The 23,287-nt window shown below is 41.7% G+C and overlaps 1 protein-coding gene across 2 annotated transcripts in view; it reads right to left on the bottom strand.

Annotated features, from left to right (window-relative positions):
- LOC105232493 (protein obstructor-E) overlaps positions 1 to 21,263 on the bottom strand; it is a 30,294-nt gene extending 9,031 nt beyond the window's left edge. Inside the window, exons 1-2 of one of the 2 annotated variants that reach the window (XM_011214177.4) lie at positions 21,005 to 21,263; positions 11 to 220 (exon numbers count right to left, since the gene is read on the bottom strand). In XM_011214177.4, the coding sequence (XP_011212479.1) occupies positions 11 to 220; positions 21,005 to 21,047 (253 nt within the window). In that variant the 5' untranslated portion in view covers positions 21,048 to 21,263. The remainder of the gene's footprint in view (positions 1 to 10; positions 221 to 21,004) is intronic. The other variant, XM_011214176.3, reaches the window with a different exon arrangement.
- Between the last annotated feature and the right edge of the window lie 2,024 nt (positions 21,264 to 23,287).

The following is a 23,287-nucleotide window of genomic DNA, read 5'->3' as shown; positions in this document are numbered from 1 at the left end:
GTTGACTCACCCAACTGAGAGCGATCGCCGCAATCCACATTATGCAAGTAGTCGCAGTTCTCCGTCAGGAATTTCGGGTCTGAGGCATCGAAAGCGAGACCATTGCCGCAGGTCTTCAACTCCGCAACATTGTTGTCGCATTTCCAGTATTTGTCGCAAGAAACGTCGTGTGGGTAGAAACCGAAGTCATCGGGACACTTGAAGTTATCCTGAGCAACGGCTGCAAAAAAGAAAGTAAAATGAAACAAATAATTAGCAACGATTGGAAAAATCATGAAAACTAAGAGTAAACTAGCCACTAACTAAGTAGCAACAATAACAAAAACGCATAAAATGTTGTTTTCAAAGAGGAAAAGCGGAACAAAGCCACGAAGTAGGCTCTCTCTCTCTTCTTCCCATAGCTTCGTGTTGCAATAATGAATATATTTATCAAAGTTGGTGGCAAAGTGAGTGCTTGTTGATGCAACCAATTTGCCAATTGCTGGTAATGCATTGTGTGTGTGTGTGGATTGTATGTGTGGAAAATGAGGCAACATTGTAATTTGTGGCACACATAAACCCATCAGTTGGGCTGTCGTTTCCATAGACGACTGGCATATTTATGTTTGTTTATGTGGCAGGGCATGGCTGACAGTGCTTTTCCACTACCCGCGCACCCACACACACTCGCACACAAATGCGTCGGTAGTAATCAATGTGTAATGCAATTTTAATGGCGTTGTTTTAAGATAAGCAACTAAAATGGAATTGCATGCCACGCGCATCTGCCGGCAGCAGCAACTGAACTCTGCAAATTCGAAAATTTCCGCCAGGTGATTGAATTGTTTGCCATTGGCGGCCCAGCGCTGCGTAAGCGCTGCACTGTAGCTGTGTGCCACGACAATTGTGCAACGCGCTGCGCTCAAAATGCAAAATTTCGCGATAAAATTTGGGAAATTATATTTTGATGCAACATTTTTTTTTCAAATTTGTTTCCCAAACAAATCAGTTTTATTTAGGATTCGAAAATGCTTGTGCAGAGACAATTTTTCAATAATCACTGGAATTTCAAGAAATTATTGGAAAAAAAATTAAATGCTCGTTGTCATTTTCTAAAATATCCACAGTGTTTTTAAAGCATTTGCGAACACTAAAACACGAAATTTAACAACCCGAATTTCCGTTAGCCCCGCAGCGCCGCCGATACTCGCAGAACGCAAATATTTATCACCGCGTCCGCTAGTATGTGTCATATTGCATGTGGCAAGCGTGGCGCGTGGCAAGTGGCGCCTTTATTTCCCATATTTCCCATATATCAGCATGCATGGCTGTGCGGCGGCACTATCACGCTGATTTTCGTTACAATTAAATTGCTTTCACTGAAAATATTTAATTAAAATTCCGCCAAAAGCAAGAGCAAACACGACGCAAATAAATACAAAGTGGAGAAAAAACAAAATAAATAAATAAATTATAATGGCAGCATCAAAGTGTGTTCAATATTAATAGCCGGGGAGGGTAGCAATAACAACAACAACTGTTTGCAATACAGTCACTTTTGCAATTTAATAGCGCTGCCCGCCTGTCCGTTGCATGCAACGCGCCCCTGCCGCAGTGTGCGCTGCGCGGCTGGTGTGTGTTTTAGTGGCAGTCTTTTGTGGCCGCTTGTCAGTTAGCCAACATAAACAAAAACCGCAAACCAACAATAACAAAAATTAAAACAACAAACCGAAAAAATACCGTACAGTGGGAGTGTAAACAAATAGTAACTGTAAATCAGAAAATACCACTGCAACCGCTGGTGGTCGGTTTGTTCAATTGACGGTCTAACGGTTTGATGGCCACGCCAGCGAGTGTTGCAAACAGCTTGCGAACTTGCCAAGTGGTTGTTGCTGTTGCACTTGTTGTGAAGCAAACTCATTTTGGCAGGTATTTAACCAAGGATGACAATGGAAACCTTGACGCGCTTCAATTTTGCGCAAAAACTTCCGCCTTCACCGGCGGAGACCCCCGAAAGCACAAGAAGGCAGTTTACTTATTGAGAAATATTAAGAGCGCATAAGCTGGCGGGTTAACGGTAATTTCTTCGTCAATGCACAAGTGCAATGGTTTGTCAATTTCAACGGAAGTCAATTTAGTTTACAGGTTTTTGTTCTGGTGGATTTTCAGATATAACTTTTCCGCTTCGTCCGTCCATCTTGACGCCTGCTGCGACTATTTACGCCTCTATTTGCCGCCGGTTTGGCCGTTCGTTTCTGCGGTCGCTAACTAAGCCTTTAACTTTTGATCAAATGTGCCAGCAAACACAATTATTTCTATTTTTCTCGAGTTTATTTGCTGTTGCAGCAATTGTTTGTGTTGTTTTTTCAGCGAGCACACTCTCACACCCACACACATAGGCATAGACAAGAGCACATGGAAGTGGGAACTGCCCGCAAATAGCCACTGACTGCTACTCCCCCCTCCTATCCCGCGCCCAGTTGGTGTGGCAAGCGAGTGCTGGTTGTTGTTGTTTTTGTTGTTGCCTTCATGTTTATGTTTCATTTGTTGGCTGTTTGTTTTGTTGGCAATCAGTCAAATGTTGGTTGGATTGAGTAGCGTTTAGTTGTTTTACCGCTAGCCAGCAGCATTTGCCAACTTCAGCGCAACGGTACATACGAATTGCTGGCGCACGCGTTTAAAGTGTGCATGATGAGCGTTGCCACACTTTTGCGGTTTCGCAATTAGGTTATCGCTCATCAGGCAGCCGAATGCGGGCGCAAGGCAGCCCTGCGGCGTAAAACACGCTTCTAGTCACTCGAACAAATATCTATTGAAGAGCCTGTGCTCCTGTATGCATGTGTGTGTTGATGCAACACGCTACTACGGCGTTTACGCTGTTTGTTTGAACAATCCCGTTACAGTGTGCCACATTGCTGATTGCCTTCGCTTAATTTAATCGAGCGAAAAACTTGAAATTTCTAGCAAAAATATTTATTTGTATTAAGACTACACACACACACACACAAGTGCATACGTATGTGTACATATGAACAACCTTAATGTTGCTCGCTTTTTTGCTCCTTTCTATTGCCTAACTTTTTGTGCGAATTCAATTTCCATTAATGCCCTCGATTATTCTAAAATGCGGTTCGCCACTAAATCTATTTGCATTTAATTGATTTCGCGAAGCAAAAAGTGCAATTGTAAATGTGCGTTTTGAGGAAATAATTTTGTGCTAAAATTGCGACATTTCAGGCGAGCGAAATTACCAAATATTTCAGCCTCAAAATGGATTCCATTTACCTGCCTTCTGGAACTGAAAGCTTTAACTAAACTCAACGGCAAAGAATGCCCATCTTAGACTAGTCTTCAGCTTTTTCAAAGGACTACAGTTAAATAATATATTTCATAAAGTTATGTACTAATGTTCTAATTCACGTGTTAAGTGTTTTCATCAGCAGGGCATATCTTCTAGTTCTTCAGTTGATATTTAATAATGGCAGCAGCAATCTTCACAAACGAATCGTCCGAGTAATGGACGTAGGCAGAGCACCTCAAACCAGTTATTGCCTAATGATCATTGTTTAATTACCGTTAATTAGTAGCGTAAGAGAGTGCGAGCAGATAAAAACTGTGCCAACAGAAGGCAAAAGTGACGAGAAAAAATTGACCTGCGTCACCAGCCTCGGCGCCACGAAGTGAACGCAGCGAACGGGTTTGGACCGCAGTTGAAAAAAACACGGCACTTTGTGCGCCGGTGTGTGCATGCAATTTAACCATTCGCAAGTATTGCATAATGACACATTAAGCCCCATTCAAGGTACTCCAGTTGTTACGCAATGCAAAAGCAACAGCAAAAACTTTAATAATGAATATCGAAAAAACTGCACGTCCTTCGTGGCGATTGCCGGCTGGAGATAAGATACACCTACAAGTACCTGCATGTGTGCGTGTGTGGATGTGAGTTGTGTAATGCGAAGCGAAAGGAAGGGAAAGGAAAGGCGAAGGTGTTTGCAGCATTGCTGTTGACGTGTGTGTGCATGTGTGGTCGGTGGCTGTCGATGTTGCAATGAGCAAATGCATGCCGAAAGGAGGGTAAGAAAAGAGGTCATGCCACAACCAGGCACTGCGCCGCAAAGTGACAAGTGGGCACAGACAGCAGAGGGAGGGGGGTGTTGTCGCACTGGCAGAAGAGCAGACAACAAGTTTACCAGGCAATTGGTTGCCCCTTCCTTTTAAGGTTTTTACATTTTTTTCTTGCTTCTTTTTGCTGCATGAGTGTGTCTTCACGGCAGAAGCCGCTTTTTGCCGACTTGTTGCTGTGGCAGGCTGCCGACCGCCGGCTGCCTTTTACTTTGTGTGCGAACATGCCCGTTTACGGCTTGTTGATGTCGCAACCTTGTGGCAGCTTATTGCTTGTAATTGCAGCTGCTGCACTTCAAAGTCATCTGCCAAAATTACACTTGTGGCGCGTTGCTCGCCGAGAGGATGGCTCAAGATTTTTAACACATTTTTTCGCCCGTTCACCTGTTGCACGCTAATTTTATGGCAGCGTTAAGCACGAGAAACACAAAAATACGCAAAAAACGAAAACATGCGAACATGCGGACTCTTGCGCTAACTGTACATAGCTGCACGCATATTAAGCTGCTACCAACAGACACACACAGACACATTCTAACAACATTTCCGCGGCACGCTTTGCTGAAACAACTGGAACAACGGTAAAAAATGTGAATTAAAATTGCACCACTTATCGCCGGCGGTGCATCTCCGGAGGCGTGATCGAGCGACAACGGCGCGGGCAACTAATTAACAGCAGTGCGCCAAAGAAAAAACAGGAAAAATCGCTAAAACCATGTGAGTGTGTGTGTGCGTGTTAAGCATGCATGCGTTGTTGATAAGCTTGCAGTGGATGCGACATGCAAACTGTTATGTAATTATTGCGTACATAAAATGTAATTAATTGGAAAATTCTGAAAGCGAAGTTGCGGCAAGGGACTTGGGGGAAAAACGGGTTTCAGCAGCGTAGATCTCTTTAAAGTGCTTTGGTTGACAACCTAACCTCGAAACAAAGTCACGGGGAAGTCAGAGCACAAAGGAGTGCGCTGTGAAGAAACGCCAATTTGAAAGGTCAGACTTGCCACACGCAACAAAGCCGCAGTTGGACCCGTTCAGCCGTTCACCTTGGCGTGAAGTGGTCGCCGCATGTACGCACACGCACGCAGACCTTACTCTACGCGTACGTTGCATGCAGCTTTCCCAGCGTTTACTTAGCGGCTGCTCTAATTATAAAATTACATGCTGCAAATTGTTGTTGTTAAATTTTCACTAGCCAACATTTAACAAGTTTGCATTCATTAGCAATAATAATTGCTTGATGGTTTAGCAATTTTTTACGCTAGCTAGTTATTGTTGTTGTTGTTGCAATTTCTCAACAATTTGAACAACAAACATGCGAAACAATTGCCACGCCTCACGACCTTTACACACACACACACTTACATATGTACATGTGTGGATCAGGTGACGGCTCTTTATATTTAGTACAGTCATGCTATTTATATCTAAAATATACAATTTTTTATATTTGTACACACCTGAGACCCAGCAAAACATTTTTATTAAGGTGCACAGGCATTCATTATGCGAGCGGTCTAATTAAATGATAAATAAATTAAATTAAATTATAACCAAATTTAAATTTGCCCCGAATGTTGAAACAATCTCTGTTTTTCTCAGAGCTAAATGATGCCCTGTGCTTGTAGAATAGATAAACATTGGTGTTTAGAGAACATATTATATAAAAACTGATTCGTTTCTGGTTCACAGCTGAAAAAACTTTTTTCTCTCATATGAAGAGCAGAGTCTCTTGAACCCAAATCTTTCATTATTATTTTGCCTCAAATTTTCTTTTATTGATGATTTGTGAAAACTTTTACTTTCTCTGAAATCAAAACCGCAACAACCACGAAAATTATTGATGGAAACAGGAGCAGCTGAAAGTGGAACCACGCAAATTGCTTATTTCTCCACTGACGTTAGCTGACTACAACTGCTGAGTGGGTTGGTGGTATCATTTCAGTCTCATTTATTGCTGTCAATCCTGCTCAAATTACTGGTTGTTTACTGTGAATACTTTTGTCTGCAAATATTGATGTGCACCCATTTTAAAAACTTGAGAAGATTGACTAGGCAGTCACCTCAATGAAATGTGGGACTATCTTTGGTCGAAAGCTTACACCGCAGCCGTTGCCAAGCTTGCAATATTAGTATTTTTCTCAAAGCTTCCTTTATTCTTAGCTAAAGTCTAAAGGAGTGGCAGTCAAGGCAGTTATTAACAACTTTATACGAGTGCTCAATAACAGCAACAATTACCGTTGTGATTACAACATAGTCTTGTATTGCTTGGCCTCAAAACATGCGTAAGAGAAAATAACACTTCGAAATAGGCGAGTCACAGCAACAACAAGCAACAACAAGTGGTTAAGTGTGGTGATTACAGCGGACGCCGCGGTCATTGTCGCCATCGCCATCGCCGTCGCTGATGCCGCGCACCAATTGCCATGGCAATCACGCAGTTGCCGCCGGCGAATGCAAAATTGCTTCTCGCTTGAATGTTTTTGTTCGCCAGCTTTTTCAGGCTCTTTCATGTGTGTGTGATAAATAATTACACGCCATTTGATAAAATGATCGGCCGCTAAGCGTCGCATGTGCTGCATTTGTAAGTGCAAACGTGCGACAATTTGTTGCAAATTATTTTGAATATTCAAATTAAACGCTGGCTGCAAGGAGGTTCCGTTTAGAAAACGCTTTTATGAAAATTTCGAAACTTTTGTACTCTATGTACCCTCTAAGAGAGCTTTAAGCTCGAACTATTTATTTAGTGAGTTCAGGAATTTAGAAGCATACAACTTTAAAATAGAAGCAAAATATATGTGTAAACTTATTTGCTTAAACCGAGTTACGTCCAGACAATATGAACATTGTAGACTTCAAGTATTTGCGGCAATGTTGCAAATAGGTGAATGCACAGCAGAAGTCGTGCAATGAGTGCTGTAAATTAAATGAAAACAACATGCTGCAACACAATAACAACACACATAAATAAATAAGTATTAAAAATACCAACAACCGCACACACACACACACAGCGACTAGCGAAAGGCCAAATGGCAGCAAAATGTTGCAGTGGTCGCCACAATGTGCAGCTTGCTGCCGAGCTGTTTATTGGAACATGCAGAGGGTGTGAGTATTTATCCGCACAGCACGTCCGCCAGCCCCACCCACCAGCTTTCTTGTGTGTGGAGTGTACATGTGAGCTTTCAATTTGTACACGTGTTTGTTCAACAAATGTTGCAGCAGCAGACACTCTACTCAATTACTCGTGCGCTGCCGGCAAATATCAGGTCGCCGTGGCTGTTGCTTCCACTTTAAAGTGGCCGAAGGTAGTCGGTTGGTCGGTTGGGTGGTCGGTCGGTTGCTTGTTAGACGATCCTAATGCGTTTAAAAACAACAGCATAAATATTGCTGCCCGCCAGCCCTACACAATGGCGCTTGGCTTGTGTGTGGCGTGCAACAACAGCAACACTGCGCGCTAAAGTGGTCTAGCTCGTGTGCTGTTGCAGCGCGCTACACTAATGTTGCATGAAATCGGGAAAATATGTGTAACGACACCAACCGACATTCAACGCTAAGTGCCAAGCGCAACATAAGCACAGCAACAGCGCGCGACGAGTGCAGAACGTACGAGCAGCGGAATCGTTGCTTGCGTCCGTATGCTTCCTTTTGTGGCACGGGGCGCGTACGCAGCGACATATGTGGCAGCTGCAGGCGGGTGGCGGTGCAGTGGTGGTTCGAGCGTGCGAAACAAATGGAGATAACATAACGGTTTAGCGCAACACAACACATATGGAGCATTATGTTGTTAGTCGTGGAGTCAATGGAAGTTGCAACAAATAACAACAATGAAAGCTGACATGAAAAGCAACAGCAGCCATCGGTGAGACTGGTGAGACACTGCTGCATGTGTAAGTACTTATTTATGCTCGCTTACAATCGCAGGCGGCAGGCGGCGGCAAAGGCAAATTAGAGTGCGGCGCTACCTGCGGATATGCTGCAGCAATGACAACTTGAATAATTGTTGCAGATGCAATTGTTGTTAGTTCTATTTGTTGAGCGCCAGCGTTGCCATGTAGAAGCAGAAAACTTTGCTGTGTTTTACAAACGAAAATTCAACTTTGTGTCGTGTTGTCAGTTTATAACGGTAATTTTTGAAAAAGCATCGTACATGAGTCGACTTGAAGGCCTTCGTGCTGCCAGTAGTTCATTTTCCAGTTGAGGTTGAGTATGTACAGTAAGAAAGACTTAAAGCTTTGCTTGAAATCAAGAAATTTCTATAATTGTTTCTATGTATGCGCCATCTATGTGTGTGTGAGTACTGGATCCATCAGCGTCTAATATTTGCAAAGCACTGAACCTAATTTTCCCATTTGGTGTTTCACCTGCAATACCGTTTATTCAATGCCTTTTTTGTTGGTGTTTCTGGTTTTGCCGCAAACCTGATGTACAGTTAACCGCTTGAACGAACTGTCGGAGTTGCTCAATTATTTATTTACCCTTTCGCGTAATCGATTACGTCTCCGGCACACGCTCGCTTAATGCTGTTTGCTTTTACTCTCGCTTTACAATTAGCAAACACTCAGCCACACACACACATATGTACATACCGAACATATTGACTTCATTTGCGCGCGTGTATTTGTGTGTGTGTGTGTGTGTGTGCCTGTGAAATGCAATATTGATCTGCCTTAATGTTGTTGCCGTCATTATGTCACTGACATCGGCAACAACAACAACGATTACAACAACCACTAAATGGCAAGTAAACAAACAAGCCAAAGTGTTGCATAAATAATAAACTGGGCGTGCAACATATCAAGCGTGGTCGAAATTCCGCCTAAGCAGCGCCATTATGTGAGCACAAGTGCTGCTGCACACCAAACAGCCGCTATAACTGTACCCCTGACTGTGTTACATGAGCGCGTATCAATCGCTGGCCACGCAAAGTCGGCCAATGAAAGCAAATTTGCGCCGCAGTGCATGCAACGTGCGCCACTCTCCCTCTACGTGTTGGTGTGTGTGTGTTCTTGCACTGTGCGTTTTTCTAGGTTACTGAGCCGCGATGCTAACGAACTGATCGGTCTAATTTCCCTTTCTTACAACGTAGTCCAGTACCTTGCTCACGCGCTGCGCATTTGCTTTCGGCGTTCGGCTTACTGCTTCTTGTCACAATTAATTCAACTTTTCTTTTCAATGGGGGCCAACAAGAAGCAGATAAAACTATCACAACCACAACAACAGCCGGGCGCCCAGCCACACCGCCTGCCGCTGCGCAGCTTCTTCGGCGCCAAGCGCCACGCTGCATACGACACACTACTAAATTTGGCTTCTTACGACGCTTTCGCATCGCAACCTGCGCGCGGCGCCCCACCACCGGTTGTGTTATGTAATTTTCGGCGCTTGTGTGCTACTTTTATCTGTTGATTGTTGGCCTTTTTCTTTTGCGCTTCACAATCTTTGTTTTGTTAACCATTTTTGGTTGACTTCTCTGTGTGGCTGTGTATGTAAGACACTTCATTTACGTTTTTCGCTTCGCCGCGCCAGCAGAACCGGTCTGTTGTTCAACGTCAAGCGTGTCTCGGTTCTCGTTTTCGTTGTTTCTGCTTTCATAGACTGGCTACTGGCCATGCTTAGCAAGCTTTGTTGTTGGCTACGCTTTTGATGTGCAAATATTTTTGCGATGGCTTCGCATTTTCGCTGGGTTTTCTTAAGAATATCAGCAGCTTTATAGCTTTTGTGGTTGTTGTGAGTTTATGTATGTTCCGCATTTGTGCTTTTGCTTTGTTTTTGTTTTTCAGTTTTTGCTTAAAGCAGTTTTGTGGTAAACAAGCAGCATTCTTTCGAGTAGCGACGCGCCTAAATCGCTTTTGGCCATAAGCGGAACTCGCTAAGGTTTTTTGTTCGCAAATTTCTGCAGCTTTTAAAGATGATAAATCAATTATTAAGTCCGAAACTGTTTACAAATATAACTGTCACGCTTAGAAAAAAGTACTCAAAATTTTAAGTCAACAAGAAAACAAAATCCAAAAATTTTAATTTGACAAAAAAGAAGAAGTTGTGGATTTCGTAGAATTCCTTTTGTGTGTCTTCGTAATAAATTGCATCGCTAACTGTTAATTGCTAATTATAATGTCTGACGTTTGTTTCTTGCGAATTTCGTGTATTTCCGTCGAGTTGTCACGTCTATTTTAACACACAACTTTAAAATTAAATCTAGCTTGTTCTGGTCATGATCACTTAATCTAAAATTAATATGTAGAATTACAAGCATTTGACCTTTGACATTTTATGTTGTAAATCTGCAACTCAAGCCATTCACTTTTGAACTCGTTCTGCAGCCACTTGACTTGATGAAGCTGTGTACTACAGCTGACAACTGCCTGATTTGTTGTTTTAAAGATAAAAAAAATTTGGTGGAAAATCAGGTGACGACATCTGTGGAGGAAGCTTCATGAAGAAGAGGAGCTTTTGAAGCCAAAATATGTTTAAACAGACAAAATCGAAAATAAAAGTATTATTCTTCAGCATATACGTAGTGTATTATAATTTTATTAAATATTCGATACAGTGGCTCTACTTCGCTGAATGTCCAGAATACTCTGAGAAAAAAACAGCTAAGAGTTCGACTTATTTTCAGCGAGTCCAGTTTAACTGGTAGACTGTTACTAAGACGAAATTGAGCTTTGGAATTTCACGTTTGAAGAAAAAAACAGTTTCAAAGGCTTTAAGGAATTCAATAGAATCCGAAATTTATTATTTATATATATTTTATAGTATAAATATAAAAAAGTAAGTAGAAGTTTGATTAGACATACGAAAAGACTTTTCCGACTACCCATTATTACTGGGCAACGAGTATACGAATTTATTATAAAAAGTAAACATTATAAGCCTTTATTTATAGATTTAGGATATGAAATAGTCAAGAAAAAATAATGAAAAATAAATTAAAAATTTGGTTTTTTCATCATTTATTTCTTATTAATTTTCGCTTCATAAAGAATCCTTACACGACAGCGAACACGTGGCGTATGAGTAACATTGGCAGCTGACGCAATACAGCCAATATTTACAAGAGTTTATGCTCGCTGCCGCTATCTGTAGCAACGGTAATTGATCATTTAACTGCCACTGAGCAGCTGCGCACGTTCACTCAAACCTTCGGCTATTTATTGCCGTTTTGAAAGTACACGTGCTCACCACGATCTGGCTAAGCAGCCGCCAATTGGATTATTTGTTCATTGCTGCGCTTTCCACTAGCTCAAATGCACATGCAAGTGACAACAAGTTGCAGCATAATTGAATTAGCGCAATCGCCAGCACACAACCGAGCTGCATGTTTAATGCAAACACTGCTGGCCCTCGAAACGTTCGCGCTCGTGCCGTGGAAAAGGTGGAATTGAGGAAAAACGCAGAGCTTAAATGCCAATTACCGAAGTTTTGCATTAATTTTGCAGCGCCATCGAGCGCGTTTGCAGCGAATTTAATATATATTAATATTTTAGTAGTTAATTAGCATAATTAATTCGCTCAATTGCATTTGCGCGCATGTCTGCGGGGCAAATATTGAAACTTAAACACAAATAATTCGGATATTTGGCAAATGAAATATTTAATAAAATATTGAGCGCCCTGGACAAGCGCGCTTAGCGGTGACAAAAAACGCAAAACGCTGCAACAACAAACATGCAAATGGGAAAATTCGTTTACATAACCTTAAATTGACAGTATCAAATGTCAAAGTGCGGTTGAACACGCTTAGCATTAGGTCAAAAAACTGCCAATTACTGGGAACTCGCACCGCCGAGTGTTTGCTTATTCATTGAGCCACCGAAATTTATTAATTTATGCTTTCCCCAACTGAAACATAAAGACGAGACATAAAAAATATGAAAGCGTTTAAAATAAACATGGAAAGTGGACAAAAACAAATGCAGCTTCAGCGGCGCAAAAAGGTTTGGCGTCAATGTGATTGGCGCTAATTATGTTTTTACTCGCCAGCAATTATTATTTCATAATTTAAACAAACAGTGCAACCCGTCACTAGGGTTGTGTGCTGCGTTAGGGACCCGCCAACTAAAAAACATACCCAATGATAGAAAAAACCCGCCTTCGGTTGTTGTAAAATCGGCTATAACCTAGTAAGCCTTGTTCAAGCCAATAAAGAAGAATAAATGCAAACCAAAGCAGCATCAAATATCTAAAATTTCGAAATCAAAGAAAAAAGTAATCTTGAATTTTACGCGTTTTTTTACGAGCGTGTGTGGGTGTTTTGTTATCTCCTCCAAGCGCAAACCCCATAAATGCCGGAAATAGACATAGTTCGTTTGAACATAGCTTTACAGTCTCATCAGTTGAACAATTAAAGTAACGAGGCTTGGCATACTCCGACGCCTACTTGCAACACAATGGCATTGCAAGCGCACTGGGCCAGCAGCTGTTGGCTTGTTGGCGGAAGAATGCCAGTCATGCTGCAAATTTAGGTGTGACAAGCATGTGTTGCTTACGTGCACACCAACACACTCACAGCATGGCGCTGACACGCTTTGTTGTGCGCTTGTTCATGATAAATTACAACAATAAACTACAATCACTGGCAACGTGTGGCAACTTTTGGCATTTCATGCGCGGAAAATGTCACAGAAAAATTTATCCTCATTTCAGTGTGCCATATGCATATGGAATATATATTATGTAATGTATATATAAATACTATATTTATATTTGTGAGTGTCTGCAAGCGCAAACGCCATCGCATTGTTGTTGAATTTCTTGATTAAAAGCTTAAAAATTTTATTTGATTTTTTATGCTAAGAAAAAGAACCGAGAGTGGAGTACTTAGAATATGGTGATGTGTCTAAATAGCTCTTAACAGCATGTAGACACGTATGCACATATGTCGCGTTGCCCGGAGAACCGCGGCTGTGCGAAAGCGAGAAGCAAACACGTCGCCTCTGCATAACTGCATTCCTGCAGAACTTGTTGTGACACACAAAACAAATAAATATATCCGAACCACATACACTCACACATACGAACCTGAGTTGTATGCACTCGTTCGAGTCTTAAAGCTCGGCGCATTCCAGCAGCTAAGCTGTCTTAAACGCCAGCCACCTTCGGCCGGGACAAATCTGCTGGCTCTGCCGATTTGCCGCCACCGCGGCGATCTCTGCAGTGGCGCGCAAATTCTCGAGCCAGCCAGCGCACACAAGTGTATAATGTTAATATATGTTTATATAAATGAATGTAGATGGAGAATAATGCCTGCGCAATTACTTGTGATTGCCATTTGTGGACGGCACAGGCGCTGCGAAAGGCATGCAGGTGTGTGCAAGCGCTGCCATCGCACTGATCTCAGACAAGCTGACTGCATTTCGGATTTGTCTTCAACAGAGTGTTGCGTTTTTCGCTTTTCCTTCTGATAGTTTCTTGCGGCCGCTGCTGCACTCTTTCGCGCTCATCTGCCTCAAGACTACCGTTTTCAGACACAAAGGTAAACATTATATGTACAACGCGTCTAGTCGGCCAACGACATGCCACATTGTGCGGGCGCGGTCTAGCAGCCGAGGTTGCGAAATGCCTGCGCAGCACAGATTCGTTGGCACTGGTTGCATGCAGTCAGCTTTAATGGTTTTTAAATAAATAAACTTTACAGTGAAAAATACCTGCAGTATATGTACATATTTATTCATGTTTATGTTTGTAGCGGTGTGTTAATACTAAGGCGATGGCTGAATGTATACAGGATGTGTGGGCGAAACTCTTGCTGCTCTGCAATTTGCATTTTCTGTTTTTGTTGCACTCTTTTCATTTTTGTTGCACTTTGCTTTGTCTAATCAGGCATGGCAATACCTTTAGAGGCGAGGCGTTGACTTGAAAAAATTGCAATTAAGGTGAGGAAAGTATTTAGGCTCTCCTGATATTTATTCGTATGATTCCTAACCCATGCTTATAACTTTAGGCAACAGAAAAATATCTAAGCCAAAGCATTTTATTTAGTATACGGTTATATTCCACAAACACACTTGCAAAGCTCTGCTACAGTTAGAGAATTCTTATTTATTTTAAATTTTCATTTTGCAAAACTTAGTTGAAAATTGTTCATATCAAAATAACTGTACCTTTGCGCTCCCATTTAAGTTCTCAGTAAGCTATATTGTGGAAAAATAGCAATTCATTGCAGGTATCTTCTAGTAGTTAGTAGTTAGGCTCACAGCGCATAAACTTTTCGATTTCATATCGCATAAGCGAAGCGCAAAATTCACACTTCAGTAGCGGCATTCAATGCAATATTTTTCAAATTTAACGCATCAGCGCAGACGCCAGCAACAAAAGCAAAGCAGACAAGCCAATGAATGACAACAAACACGGAACTGTAGGCACCCGGTAGCCACTGTTCTGCTAAATAATAAACAAGTAATAACAAATATTAAATACAGCAACTTGTGCGGGTCTACAAAAAACAAATAGTAATTTCATAACATGAAAGACGAATCCAGATGAAATCAGCTCACTGCTCGAAATTGAATAACATATTGTACGATTGCGCATTAGTAAGCGTCCTACAGGGCAAGCTCGCGTCACTTTTGCCAAATCATATCTATATGTATCGATATACATATATAATCTATGACACCTGTGGTTCGTGTGGCGCGAGCGGTTGCTAGTGAAAAGCGAGGAGAGGCTTATGTCACACTTCGATTAGCATAAACCGAGAAATGAGGCATCTATGGCTTTGGTATCAAACTATTATTCACATATGGACTACAACTATGAATTTATCTTTATATAAGAAATTACGTGTCACGTTGTTTGTCCGCCAGTTTCAACCAACTTAGAAGATAAAATAGCAGAAACAATTCATAAATAAAAAATGGAAGATCTATGAAGGGGACAACACTATCAACTGCACAGAAAGGCTGGTAACCAAACATTGAGAAAGCAGCCTTAAATTTGTTTATATGAATAATATTATACACAGCAACGCATGGCCGGTTCCACTAGTATATATATATATCTATCGATCCTTTAAATACCCCATAAAATTTCCTTTTCTTTGCTCCTAAATTTACTGACTGCATTCTTTCTCTGGTTTCCAACGTGTTGTTGTATGGAAGCAAAAAACCGTTCTATGACCATAATTTAAAAGGGAAAGAGAACTTCAATGCAAAAACAATGCACAGTGCTGTTGTTCCTATAGGCATTGGCTTCTCAAAGGAGTAGCAATTGCGGAGGTGAGTTAGAGAAATGTTTCCACCATCGTATTTTCTAATTATTGTTTATTTGTGGGCTAAGAATTCAATTTTATGCGAATACAAAAAAGTCTATGAAGGAATTTCGAGCCATAACCATTAGCTAAAGCTTTTGCACTGCAACTGTCAGTTGCATTTTACGGCATTTTATGGCATTGTTGTGGTAATTTTTGCATCACGTCATTATTGTGAAATCGGAGTTTGCCACATTGTTTCGATTTTCCGCTAAATTTCGCTTTTATTTTCACACAAACCGTTGCTGTTTCGGAGCAGCTGCAACAGTCGTCTGTTGCACCGTTTTGCTCTCTGCTGCACTGCTCCGCTTATTTTGCATAACCATTTTGTGGTTTAGCCAATAAGCGAAATCAGCGAAACATTACGAAAAACCGAAAGAAAGCGACGGAGACGGAGAGCGCTCGTAAGCGCACAGCAACGAAAGCAAATAGGAGCAAGTTGCAAAGTACGCGGAAATTGATTTTATTTCACGCCAACTTGTGCAACACTGCCGCGCCGCTGTGCCACCACCAGCGTCGCCATCATCGCCACTGCAAGCGCGCAGACTTTATAAGGAAAATATAAAATAACGGAGTGCGCGAAAAGAAAGATATATATGCAGCTTGCAACCGATACACTTCGAAAAAATTGGAAAAGTGAGCTATTTTTGTTGTTGCTGCGGCTGTTATTAACACTTTCGAGCGTCGAACGGCAGCCAATGTGCAGCGCGTCGATTCGCGAATGTCTCGGCTCAATACCCTCGATGCATAATAGATATTGGGACGCGGCGCAGTGATGCATGGCAGCTCTAGCTGCTGGCATTGAGAAACGCCAAGCGCACACACCCATGCGCACGTATCGAGGAGCAGCGGTATGCAATTACACGAGCAGACAGCAGACGGAAGTGAATATTGCAGTAAATTTAAGGCACTCGAATTATGGCTGGAGACGAGCAGCGGCCAGCTGCAAGGCGCACGCAAAGTCATAAAACAGCGCCACACCGAAAAAGAGGCGGTGACGTGCATGTTGCGGCCTCACGCGTACAATACATGCATATCTAATGTTGCAAGTGCAATTTGGCCGAATGTCCGCCCACTCGCCGCCGGTAGTTGCTTCGAAATGTGCACTACCTCAAATTACTTAATTATTCAGCGTCGATTCTCAATAAGGCAAGGGTCGAATGTCTTCGCGCTGAAGCGCCGTCTTTCCTTTCACAGATGAAGCGCCTTTACTGCCGCATAATTAGTGCCCTTGCCACAAAGTTGTTCCGAAACAATATTCAAAGAACTATAAGTAAGATTCCTTTTATATTAGAGCTCAGTTTTTGAAAATTATTTACAACTGGCTTAAGAACCTATGTTGTCTGCAGAAAATAAATATTTTCTTTATACGAAGGTGAACCTGTTTCAAGCTTTCAACAAGCATTCAGCTGGCTCATTAAGCAATCGTACGAGTTATGCGATTCAGAATCCACCAAACTCGTTTCATCACACTCCTCAGATATTTCCACTTGTTCGCAAGAGATTACAGAAGGCAGGCAAGCGCTCAACCACACAGGCGATTTGCTAAATTTAGCCACAAAGCTGGCTCGACACGTCGCCAAAGAACCGGATACGCGGTTGCGGCGCATACAATTTGTAATTAATGAGTTTGCAAATCTTGTCGCTGTTTATGAGCTACAAATGTAAATGAAGAACGAGGCGTCTTCAAAAAAAGTCTTTATGCCATCGATTATTTAATGCCGCGACCGGTCGCTTGACTAGCTTTGTAAGTGCGTGCCACTTTTATGACTCAGCCGAACCTGATTTAGGTCTACAGGTCAGCAAGTTAATCGTCAAGCGCGTCAATGAGATGCCTTTCATTTTCTGGAAAAATCGCGCAAGCAAACTCAGAACCGGTCTAAGCCACCAAGTCAATGCTGACGAGTCAAATATGTTATGTTTGAGTATCTGCAGCACGTGGTGAAGCCTGATCTTGTTACTAGCAGATCTTCTCGAACTGAAACTCGAAAAATATGCAAAATATGCAAAACAATTCCGCATTCGCCTTCGTGCGTGAGAAGCAATCCAAATTTGCATGCTAATGAAGTGCTCTTGTTTCGGACAGAGCTCTATTGTTCGCTGCTCGGAAGAATATAAAATATTGAATCATTTAATTTCCACTGAAAAACCGCAAAAATCACAAGAATTCCATCTACCGCACTTTTCGATTAAAAAACACGGCAATTAAGTGTTTTTGTAGCAACCAATCTTCGCAGCAACATTCTTGCGCTTGCCGTTGTTGTTGGCGCACAGTTACCAGACGCCGTTAGCCGTCAGCCGTCTACCGCCCGGCTGCAGTCCAACAAGCTTGGCTTCAATGCCAACTGGTTTCGTTGCTGTTGTTGTTGCTGCCGCTGCATTACAATCGAACGTGCATACGCAAGTACTTACTCACTCGCTTAAGCACTTAGCCACCATCTAGCCTCCACCAGTGGGAAATTGTTCTTCGCAGCACACTTCCAAGATTTTAATACATGTTATTGTTATTGTTGTGGTTGGTATTAAGATTTGCTATTGTTCTGAGTGGTTTTGGTGTCAGCTTTGAATGCTTCGTTTTAATGAGGTCTTTTGTCGCTTAAGCGAGTCATTAAAACATGAAAACTATTTCTAAGCAACCGCGAATAGAAACAATAAGAAATATTAGCATGACTAAGATAATGATCGCCGATTTAGCAAAGACATGTTCCTTCAACTGTAAAAAAGTCTTAGCTTCAAAGTGAATATTTCTTATTACAGAGTCCCAATACTTTCAGGTGGCAGCTCGCAACTCACGTGAAAATTACCCTTCCTAATTCATCGAATGTGAAAGTGAAAGTCCAAAGCGCCAGCCAAACAAAACAAAGTCATTAAAAAATTGTGTAACACTGCATGGCGGCTAATTACCAAAGGAAACTCGAGCGAATTTTACACGGGCGATTTCGTATGCTAAATCATTGCACAAAAGCACATATTTTCGATTTTTTGACCGAAATAAACCACCAGCAAACGGCTTACTGTTCATTGAGGAATTAATGCCAGTCACCCTCCGTACCTGCCACACTTTTCCTTTCACCAGTCGCGCTTTGGCTATCTGTCCGATTACATCAACATTTTCCTTACCCTTTTTATGAAATTAATTATTTCTCTTCATTTGCTCGTGGCATTCGCCTTCGCAGCGGAGACGCGACGTATGCGCGCACACTTGACCTTTGCATTTCGCACTGATCGGCCAGCTGCGGTCGACGTGCGCGATGCCGACGGCACATGTTGAGTAATCGCTGCCCATTGTGTCTCGTCACCGGCCAAATCGGCCCTCGGCGCGATCGCCTTGACAAGTGCTCTTTGTGCGTTAATCAAATGTCAAAATGCTGAGCTGTTATAATCGAAGCACTCATATTTCATGACGACGATTGCCCAATCGCTGGACCTATTGAAAGCGGCCGCTGCGCGCCCCAAGCCAAGTCGCACACTTGCATTAGTGGCGCTATTCGCTGAGATTGGCTGGTAATGCGTCACAGCAGGGCTGATTACTGGACTACTTCGGCGGCTTATGTAAGTATGAGTGTTGGGGTTGAGCCCATTTCCACGTAATAACATTTTTTCATCGATTCGAACAGCAACAGTTGGCCATTTCTTTATACCTCTTTACTTTGATTACCGAAATTTGTTCGCTTATTAGCTCCGTTGCTGGCATCTTTCGGCAGCCTAAGTGTGCCAGTTAAGCCTATTATTGGCAATTATTTAATTGGCTGCTTTAATGAGATTTAGTGGAAATATTGGGCTTTAAACTGTTTTCATTTATTTTTCGTAAAAACCAAAGCTTCAGTTGTCAAATGTTGGCGGCAAAAGTTCAATGCCTCAAAAGCTGATTAACAGTGGTTGGGCGAGCAGCTCCTGATATTTAACGAAGTGGTTTTTGGTTTTGTTTTTGAAAAAACAACAACAAATAGTAAGCGCTCAGCTAGAAAACTCGGCTGCATTGCCACTCACGAAATCTGCGACGCCCATTGCGCCGAGCCGGATGGAGCCTAGGCGTGGCAAGTGGCACTAGACTTAACAGCGAAAACAACTCACGCTTGCAGTAAATTGTATAATATTAGTAAATAAACAGGTTGAGCTGCATGTGATTGATTTAAACGTGCATTGGAGATCAACAAAATATTTAAATTAAGTCGCTTTGCTGTCTGTAGATATCGCAAGATAAGTGAGGCGAAGCGCTGCAGAGCGGTGACTGTTTTTTTAGTTTTTTGTGTTTACAGTAACTTACTATGTTCTGCTATGTGTAAGTGCCTTATGTCTTATAGTTGGAAATTTACTACATTTTACTTCTTCTTCTTTCTTTTTCAAAGGCTAAGTTGCAGCGAACTCGCTTATTCCTCCATTTCGACTCAATATTACTTAACATTTTATTCAATTTCCCAAATGCAAGCGATTTGCGCGATTATGTAAAATTCAATTGCGATAAACAGCTTCGAGCTAGGAGCGACAAAGAGCGCTTGGCAATGCACGTACAGCGCTGGAGAAGCACAGGAGCGCTTATGCACTTCAGCACTCACATACACAATCAAACATTAAAATTTAATATTTACATATTTTATACACATTATGCAAATGGCGAAAATCCATATTCCTGGCAAAGAGCTACAGTAGTGGAAATCGAGTTTAGCACTTTGAATGTAAGCACACACAAGGATGCCAGATTCCAGCTTTAATGTGTAGGTATATTGCTAACCAGATTGCAAAAGAAGCCAGCTCGAATTGAACGAGGAATATTTGGTGGAAGCAAATCATCAAAAATATCTGATTTTGGACTTCGAATATTTCTGCTATTATCCAAGATAACATTATGCTCTATTTAGACTCACTGGATGAGTTGTTCAATGAGAAATCTTAAAAAATATTGGAAAATACACTTATTTTAATAAAGGACCTTTAGCTTATGGTTATTATATGAATGCTCAATGTTTGACAGAAAAATATTTAAAAATTAAAAAATAACTGTAAACAAGTTCTAGTAAATGAAGCAGATCCTAATTTGGGTTAGTTCTACCTTTTTTGAAGACTGGAAGATGGAACTTAAGTGAACAAAAAAGTAAAAAATAAAACTAGTCCTTATTCCTTTTGGTAAAACTTTATGCTTGAGATGTATGATAATTGGCATTTTAGAGCAATAAGAAGTGCATTTAAATATTTAAGAAAATTTAAACATTTTACGAATAATCGATCAAGTAGATGTCGAAACACTTAATTTCAGTGAATAACAAACGAGTTATTTGCTAAATATTTAAAAATCACTTCTTATTCAAATGGAAGATTTTCTTTTGAAAACTGTTAACTTCTTTGCGTTCATGAGAACACATCTCAAATTGTTTCGAAAATTTTCACAAAACAATCTTAGAAATTATTAATTTTTGCGCGTTTTCAAAATAAGCTTCTTAAAACGTTTACACAATCGCCATTATCCTTGCGTGGCACTGAACACACTATGCACGAACAAGTACGAACATTTACATACTCGTTTTATACAGTTTTTCGAACAAGCAGCAAATGTTCCGCTTTTCCTTCAAGTCTTATGATAATTTTACGCTTTTTTATAATTCTTAATTTTCCATTTCACTTTATTCTACAAAAATATGTGGTGGATTTTGTACATACCGGCTCCAAAAAGTGCAACAAACACGAACAAAAACTTATTCATTTTAGTAGATTTAGTTTTTAACAAAATTTAACGCGCTAAAAAGTGACTGCGTAGGCGTTAATGCTCTTAAATACTCGTAGGTATATTCCGTTTGGTTAGAAAATGGAATTTCCTTTTCGCTTTTTCTCTGATTGCTTCGTTTGCTTTTCCAAAAGATGCCGTTGATATGCACAACGTCTAACAGGGAACCACTGGGACCGACTATGTGTGGTACGTTGACGTACATTCGCTTTTTATACCGGCCATGTGTAGCGTGCGCACGCGTACGGCTGCGCACCAGCGTCCGCCGCGTCTGCGCCCGCGCGCCGCCAACCACCTGTGCGACAAGCCACGCCGCTCACTTGCCTCCGCCGCAGACAGAGCGAGGCGCACAACGCCAAGTAATCAATGTAAGAAATTGTCGCTGTCGCTGCGCGCGTCTACAGCTGGCGTCCGCTGCCGCCACTGCCGTTGCAGTGCGCGCCAATATAGCCAACAATAATTGTCAATCGGCGCTTGCGCTTGTGCTCTCGCCAATGTGAGCGCGCGCCAGCACTACAGCTGAAGAAAAAAACCATAAAGAGGCGAACAAAACGAAATGCTAAATTGTGTTGTCTTGTAAATAGCACGCGAAAGCCAGCGCGAAAGATAAAGCACAAAACCGAAAACCGCTACAGCAAATACCATAGAAGCAAATGTAAGCTGAGCGCACATTACGAATACAATTTGCTGACGTTGCTGAGCGCAAGAAATGCCTCTGCCGGCGTTGTTGACGCTGCTGCTGCGCCTAGCTTGCTAGCGGCGCTGGCTTTTAGTCGCCAAAAGCTGGTGCCGTTTTAACTGTTGAAGTTGTAGTTTTGCCGTTTCATATTTCCATTGTGACTTTTGTTATTCCACAGTTTCTTCGGCCGTCAGCGCTCTGCATTTCGCATTTGCTTCGCTACAGTTGTTTGCCGTTCGCTTTTGTTACCACTTTCGCACAGCCAATAGACACTGGAGCCACAAGCATAGCGTAACATTTGCGCGCTTTGCCTACACTTTGTGCTATTCGCGCTATGCAAGTGACGCATGCGCAGCGTTGTCGTTGAACTGCCGGCGCGAGTAGCGCGTACCAACACTTGCATGCAGCGCGTAGACTTTATTAGCGCGGGTGGTGACTACACGTTTGGCGTTCATTGGAATGCATTCTTTGCGCGTTCTTTATTTCTCTTTCCTTCGCGCAACCGTTCTTTTTTCAAACACTCATACATATTAATGGCAAGCAACGTTGCTCATTCTACTAGCCATTAAACTACAATATTCGATTTGTATTCCGCACGCAAAGCCGCATAGAACTCGCCCTGGCTGACATAAAAGTCCGGGCGGCAACTTTCTGCCTAGAATGCCTTTTATTGCAGCTATGTAAGTCGTGGGTTGCTTTCTACTCTGCGAACGTTTGACCGCAATATTCTCCAATCACTTTAATAACTGCCGTTTTCAGTTTTGAATTTCTATAAATTATGATTTTCTTTTCTTTTTCATCAAATTCCAATGGACACAGCGCATGGATCGGTCTTCAGCGCCCTTTCTCTACCTTTTCCGGTAGCTTTTCACTTATCGAAGGAAAACTTGTCAGACGTTAAGCTTATTAACATGCCCAGAATTGATTGCATTATCCTTAGAAAACGATAATTCGCGGACTTTAGGTCTTAGAATGAGAATACTTGAGTACTTCTAAGCCTTGTTAGTGTTCACCTTAGGTGCCAATTGTTGGGGTATATGAAGGCTCAAATATTAAATCAGCGGCAACTATTTAGACCCTTTACTTCCACTGTCCATGCCTTTGTTGATCTTCAGTGTGACCAAAAATGTTCTTTCAGTTAGTCACTTTGAGCCTCATTTCATTAAATTTTCCGTTGCAAATTTAAAATAAAAGGAATTATTGAGAAAAAATTAGCAAGTCCCGCTTCCAATGGAACACATTCATATTCATGAGATGCAGGAATGCATTTCTAATCAAAAAGCAAGTAAGTTATTTATAAAATGCCTTTAGAAATGCCAACAACATTCGACAAAGACATCTGGGCACAAAGATTCAACTAATAAAATAAGCTAAATACTTGCTTACTTGTGGCATCTGCACATACACACACACACAAAGCCTGAAGCGAAGTAATTTACATGCATGTGCAAACGTGTGTGTCTGCAAGAGCGCGTTCGTTCCTTAAGTCTTCTGTGCCAGCGCTTTACAATGCGCTGCTGAACGGCCTTTATCGCTCTCG

The sequence above is a fragment of the Bactrocera dorsalis genome, chromosome 2 (genome assembly GCF_023373825.1).
Source record: "Bactrocera dorsalis isolate Fly_Bdor chromosome 2, ASM2337382v1, whole genome shotgun sequence".
Lineage (NCBI taxonomy): Eukaryota > Metazoa > Arthropoda > Insecta > Diptera > Tephritidae > Bactrocera > Bactrocera dorsalis.
Note: the sequence above shows the minus strand (reverse complement) of the source record. Positions and strands in the feature narration are given on the sequence as shown.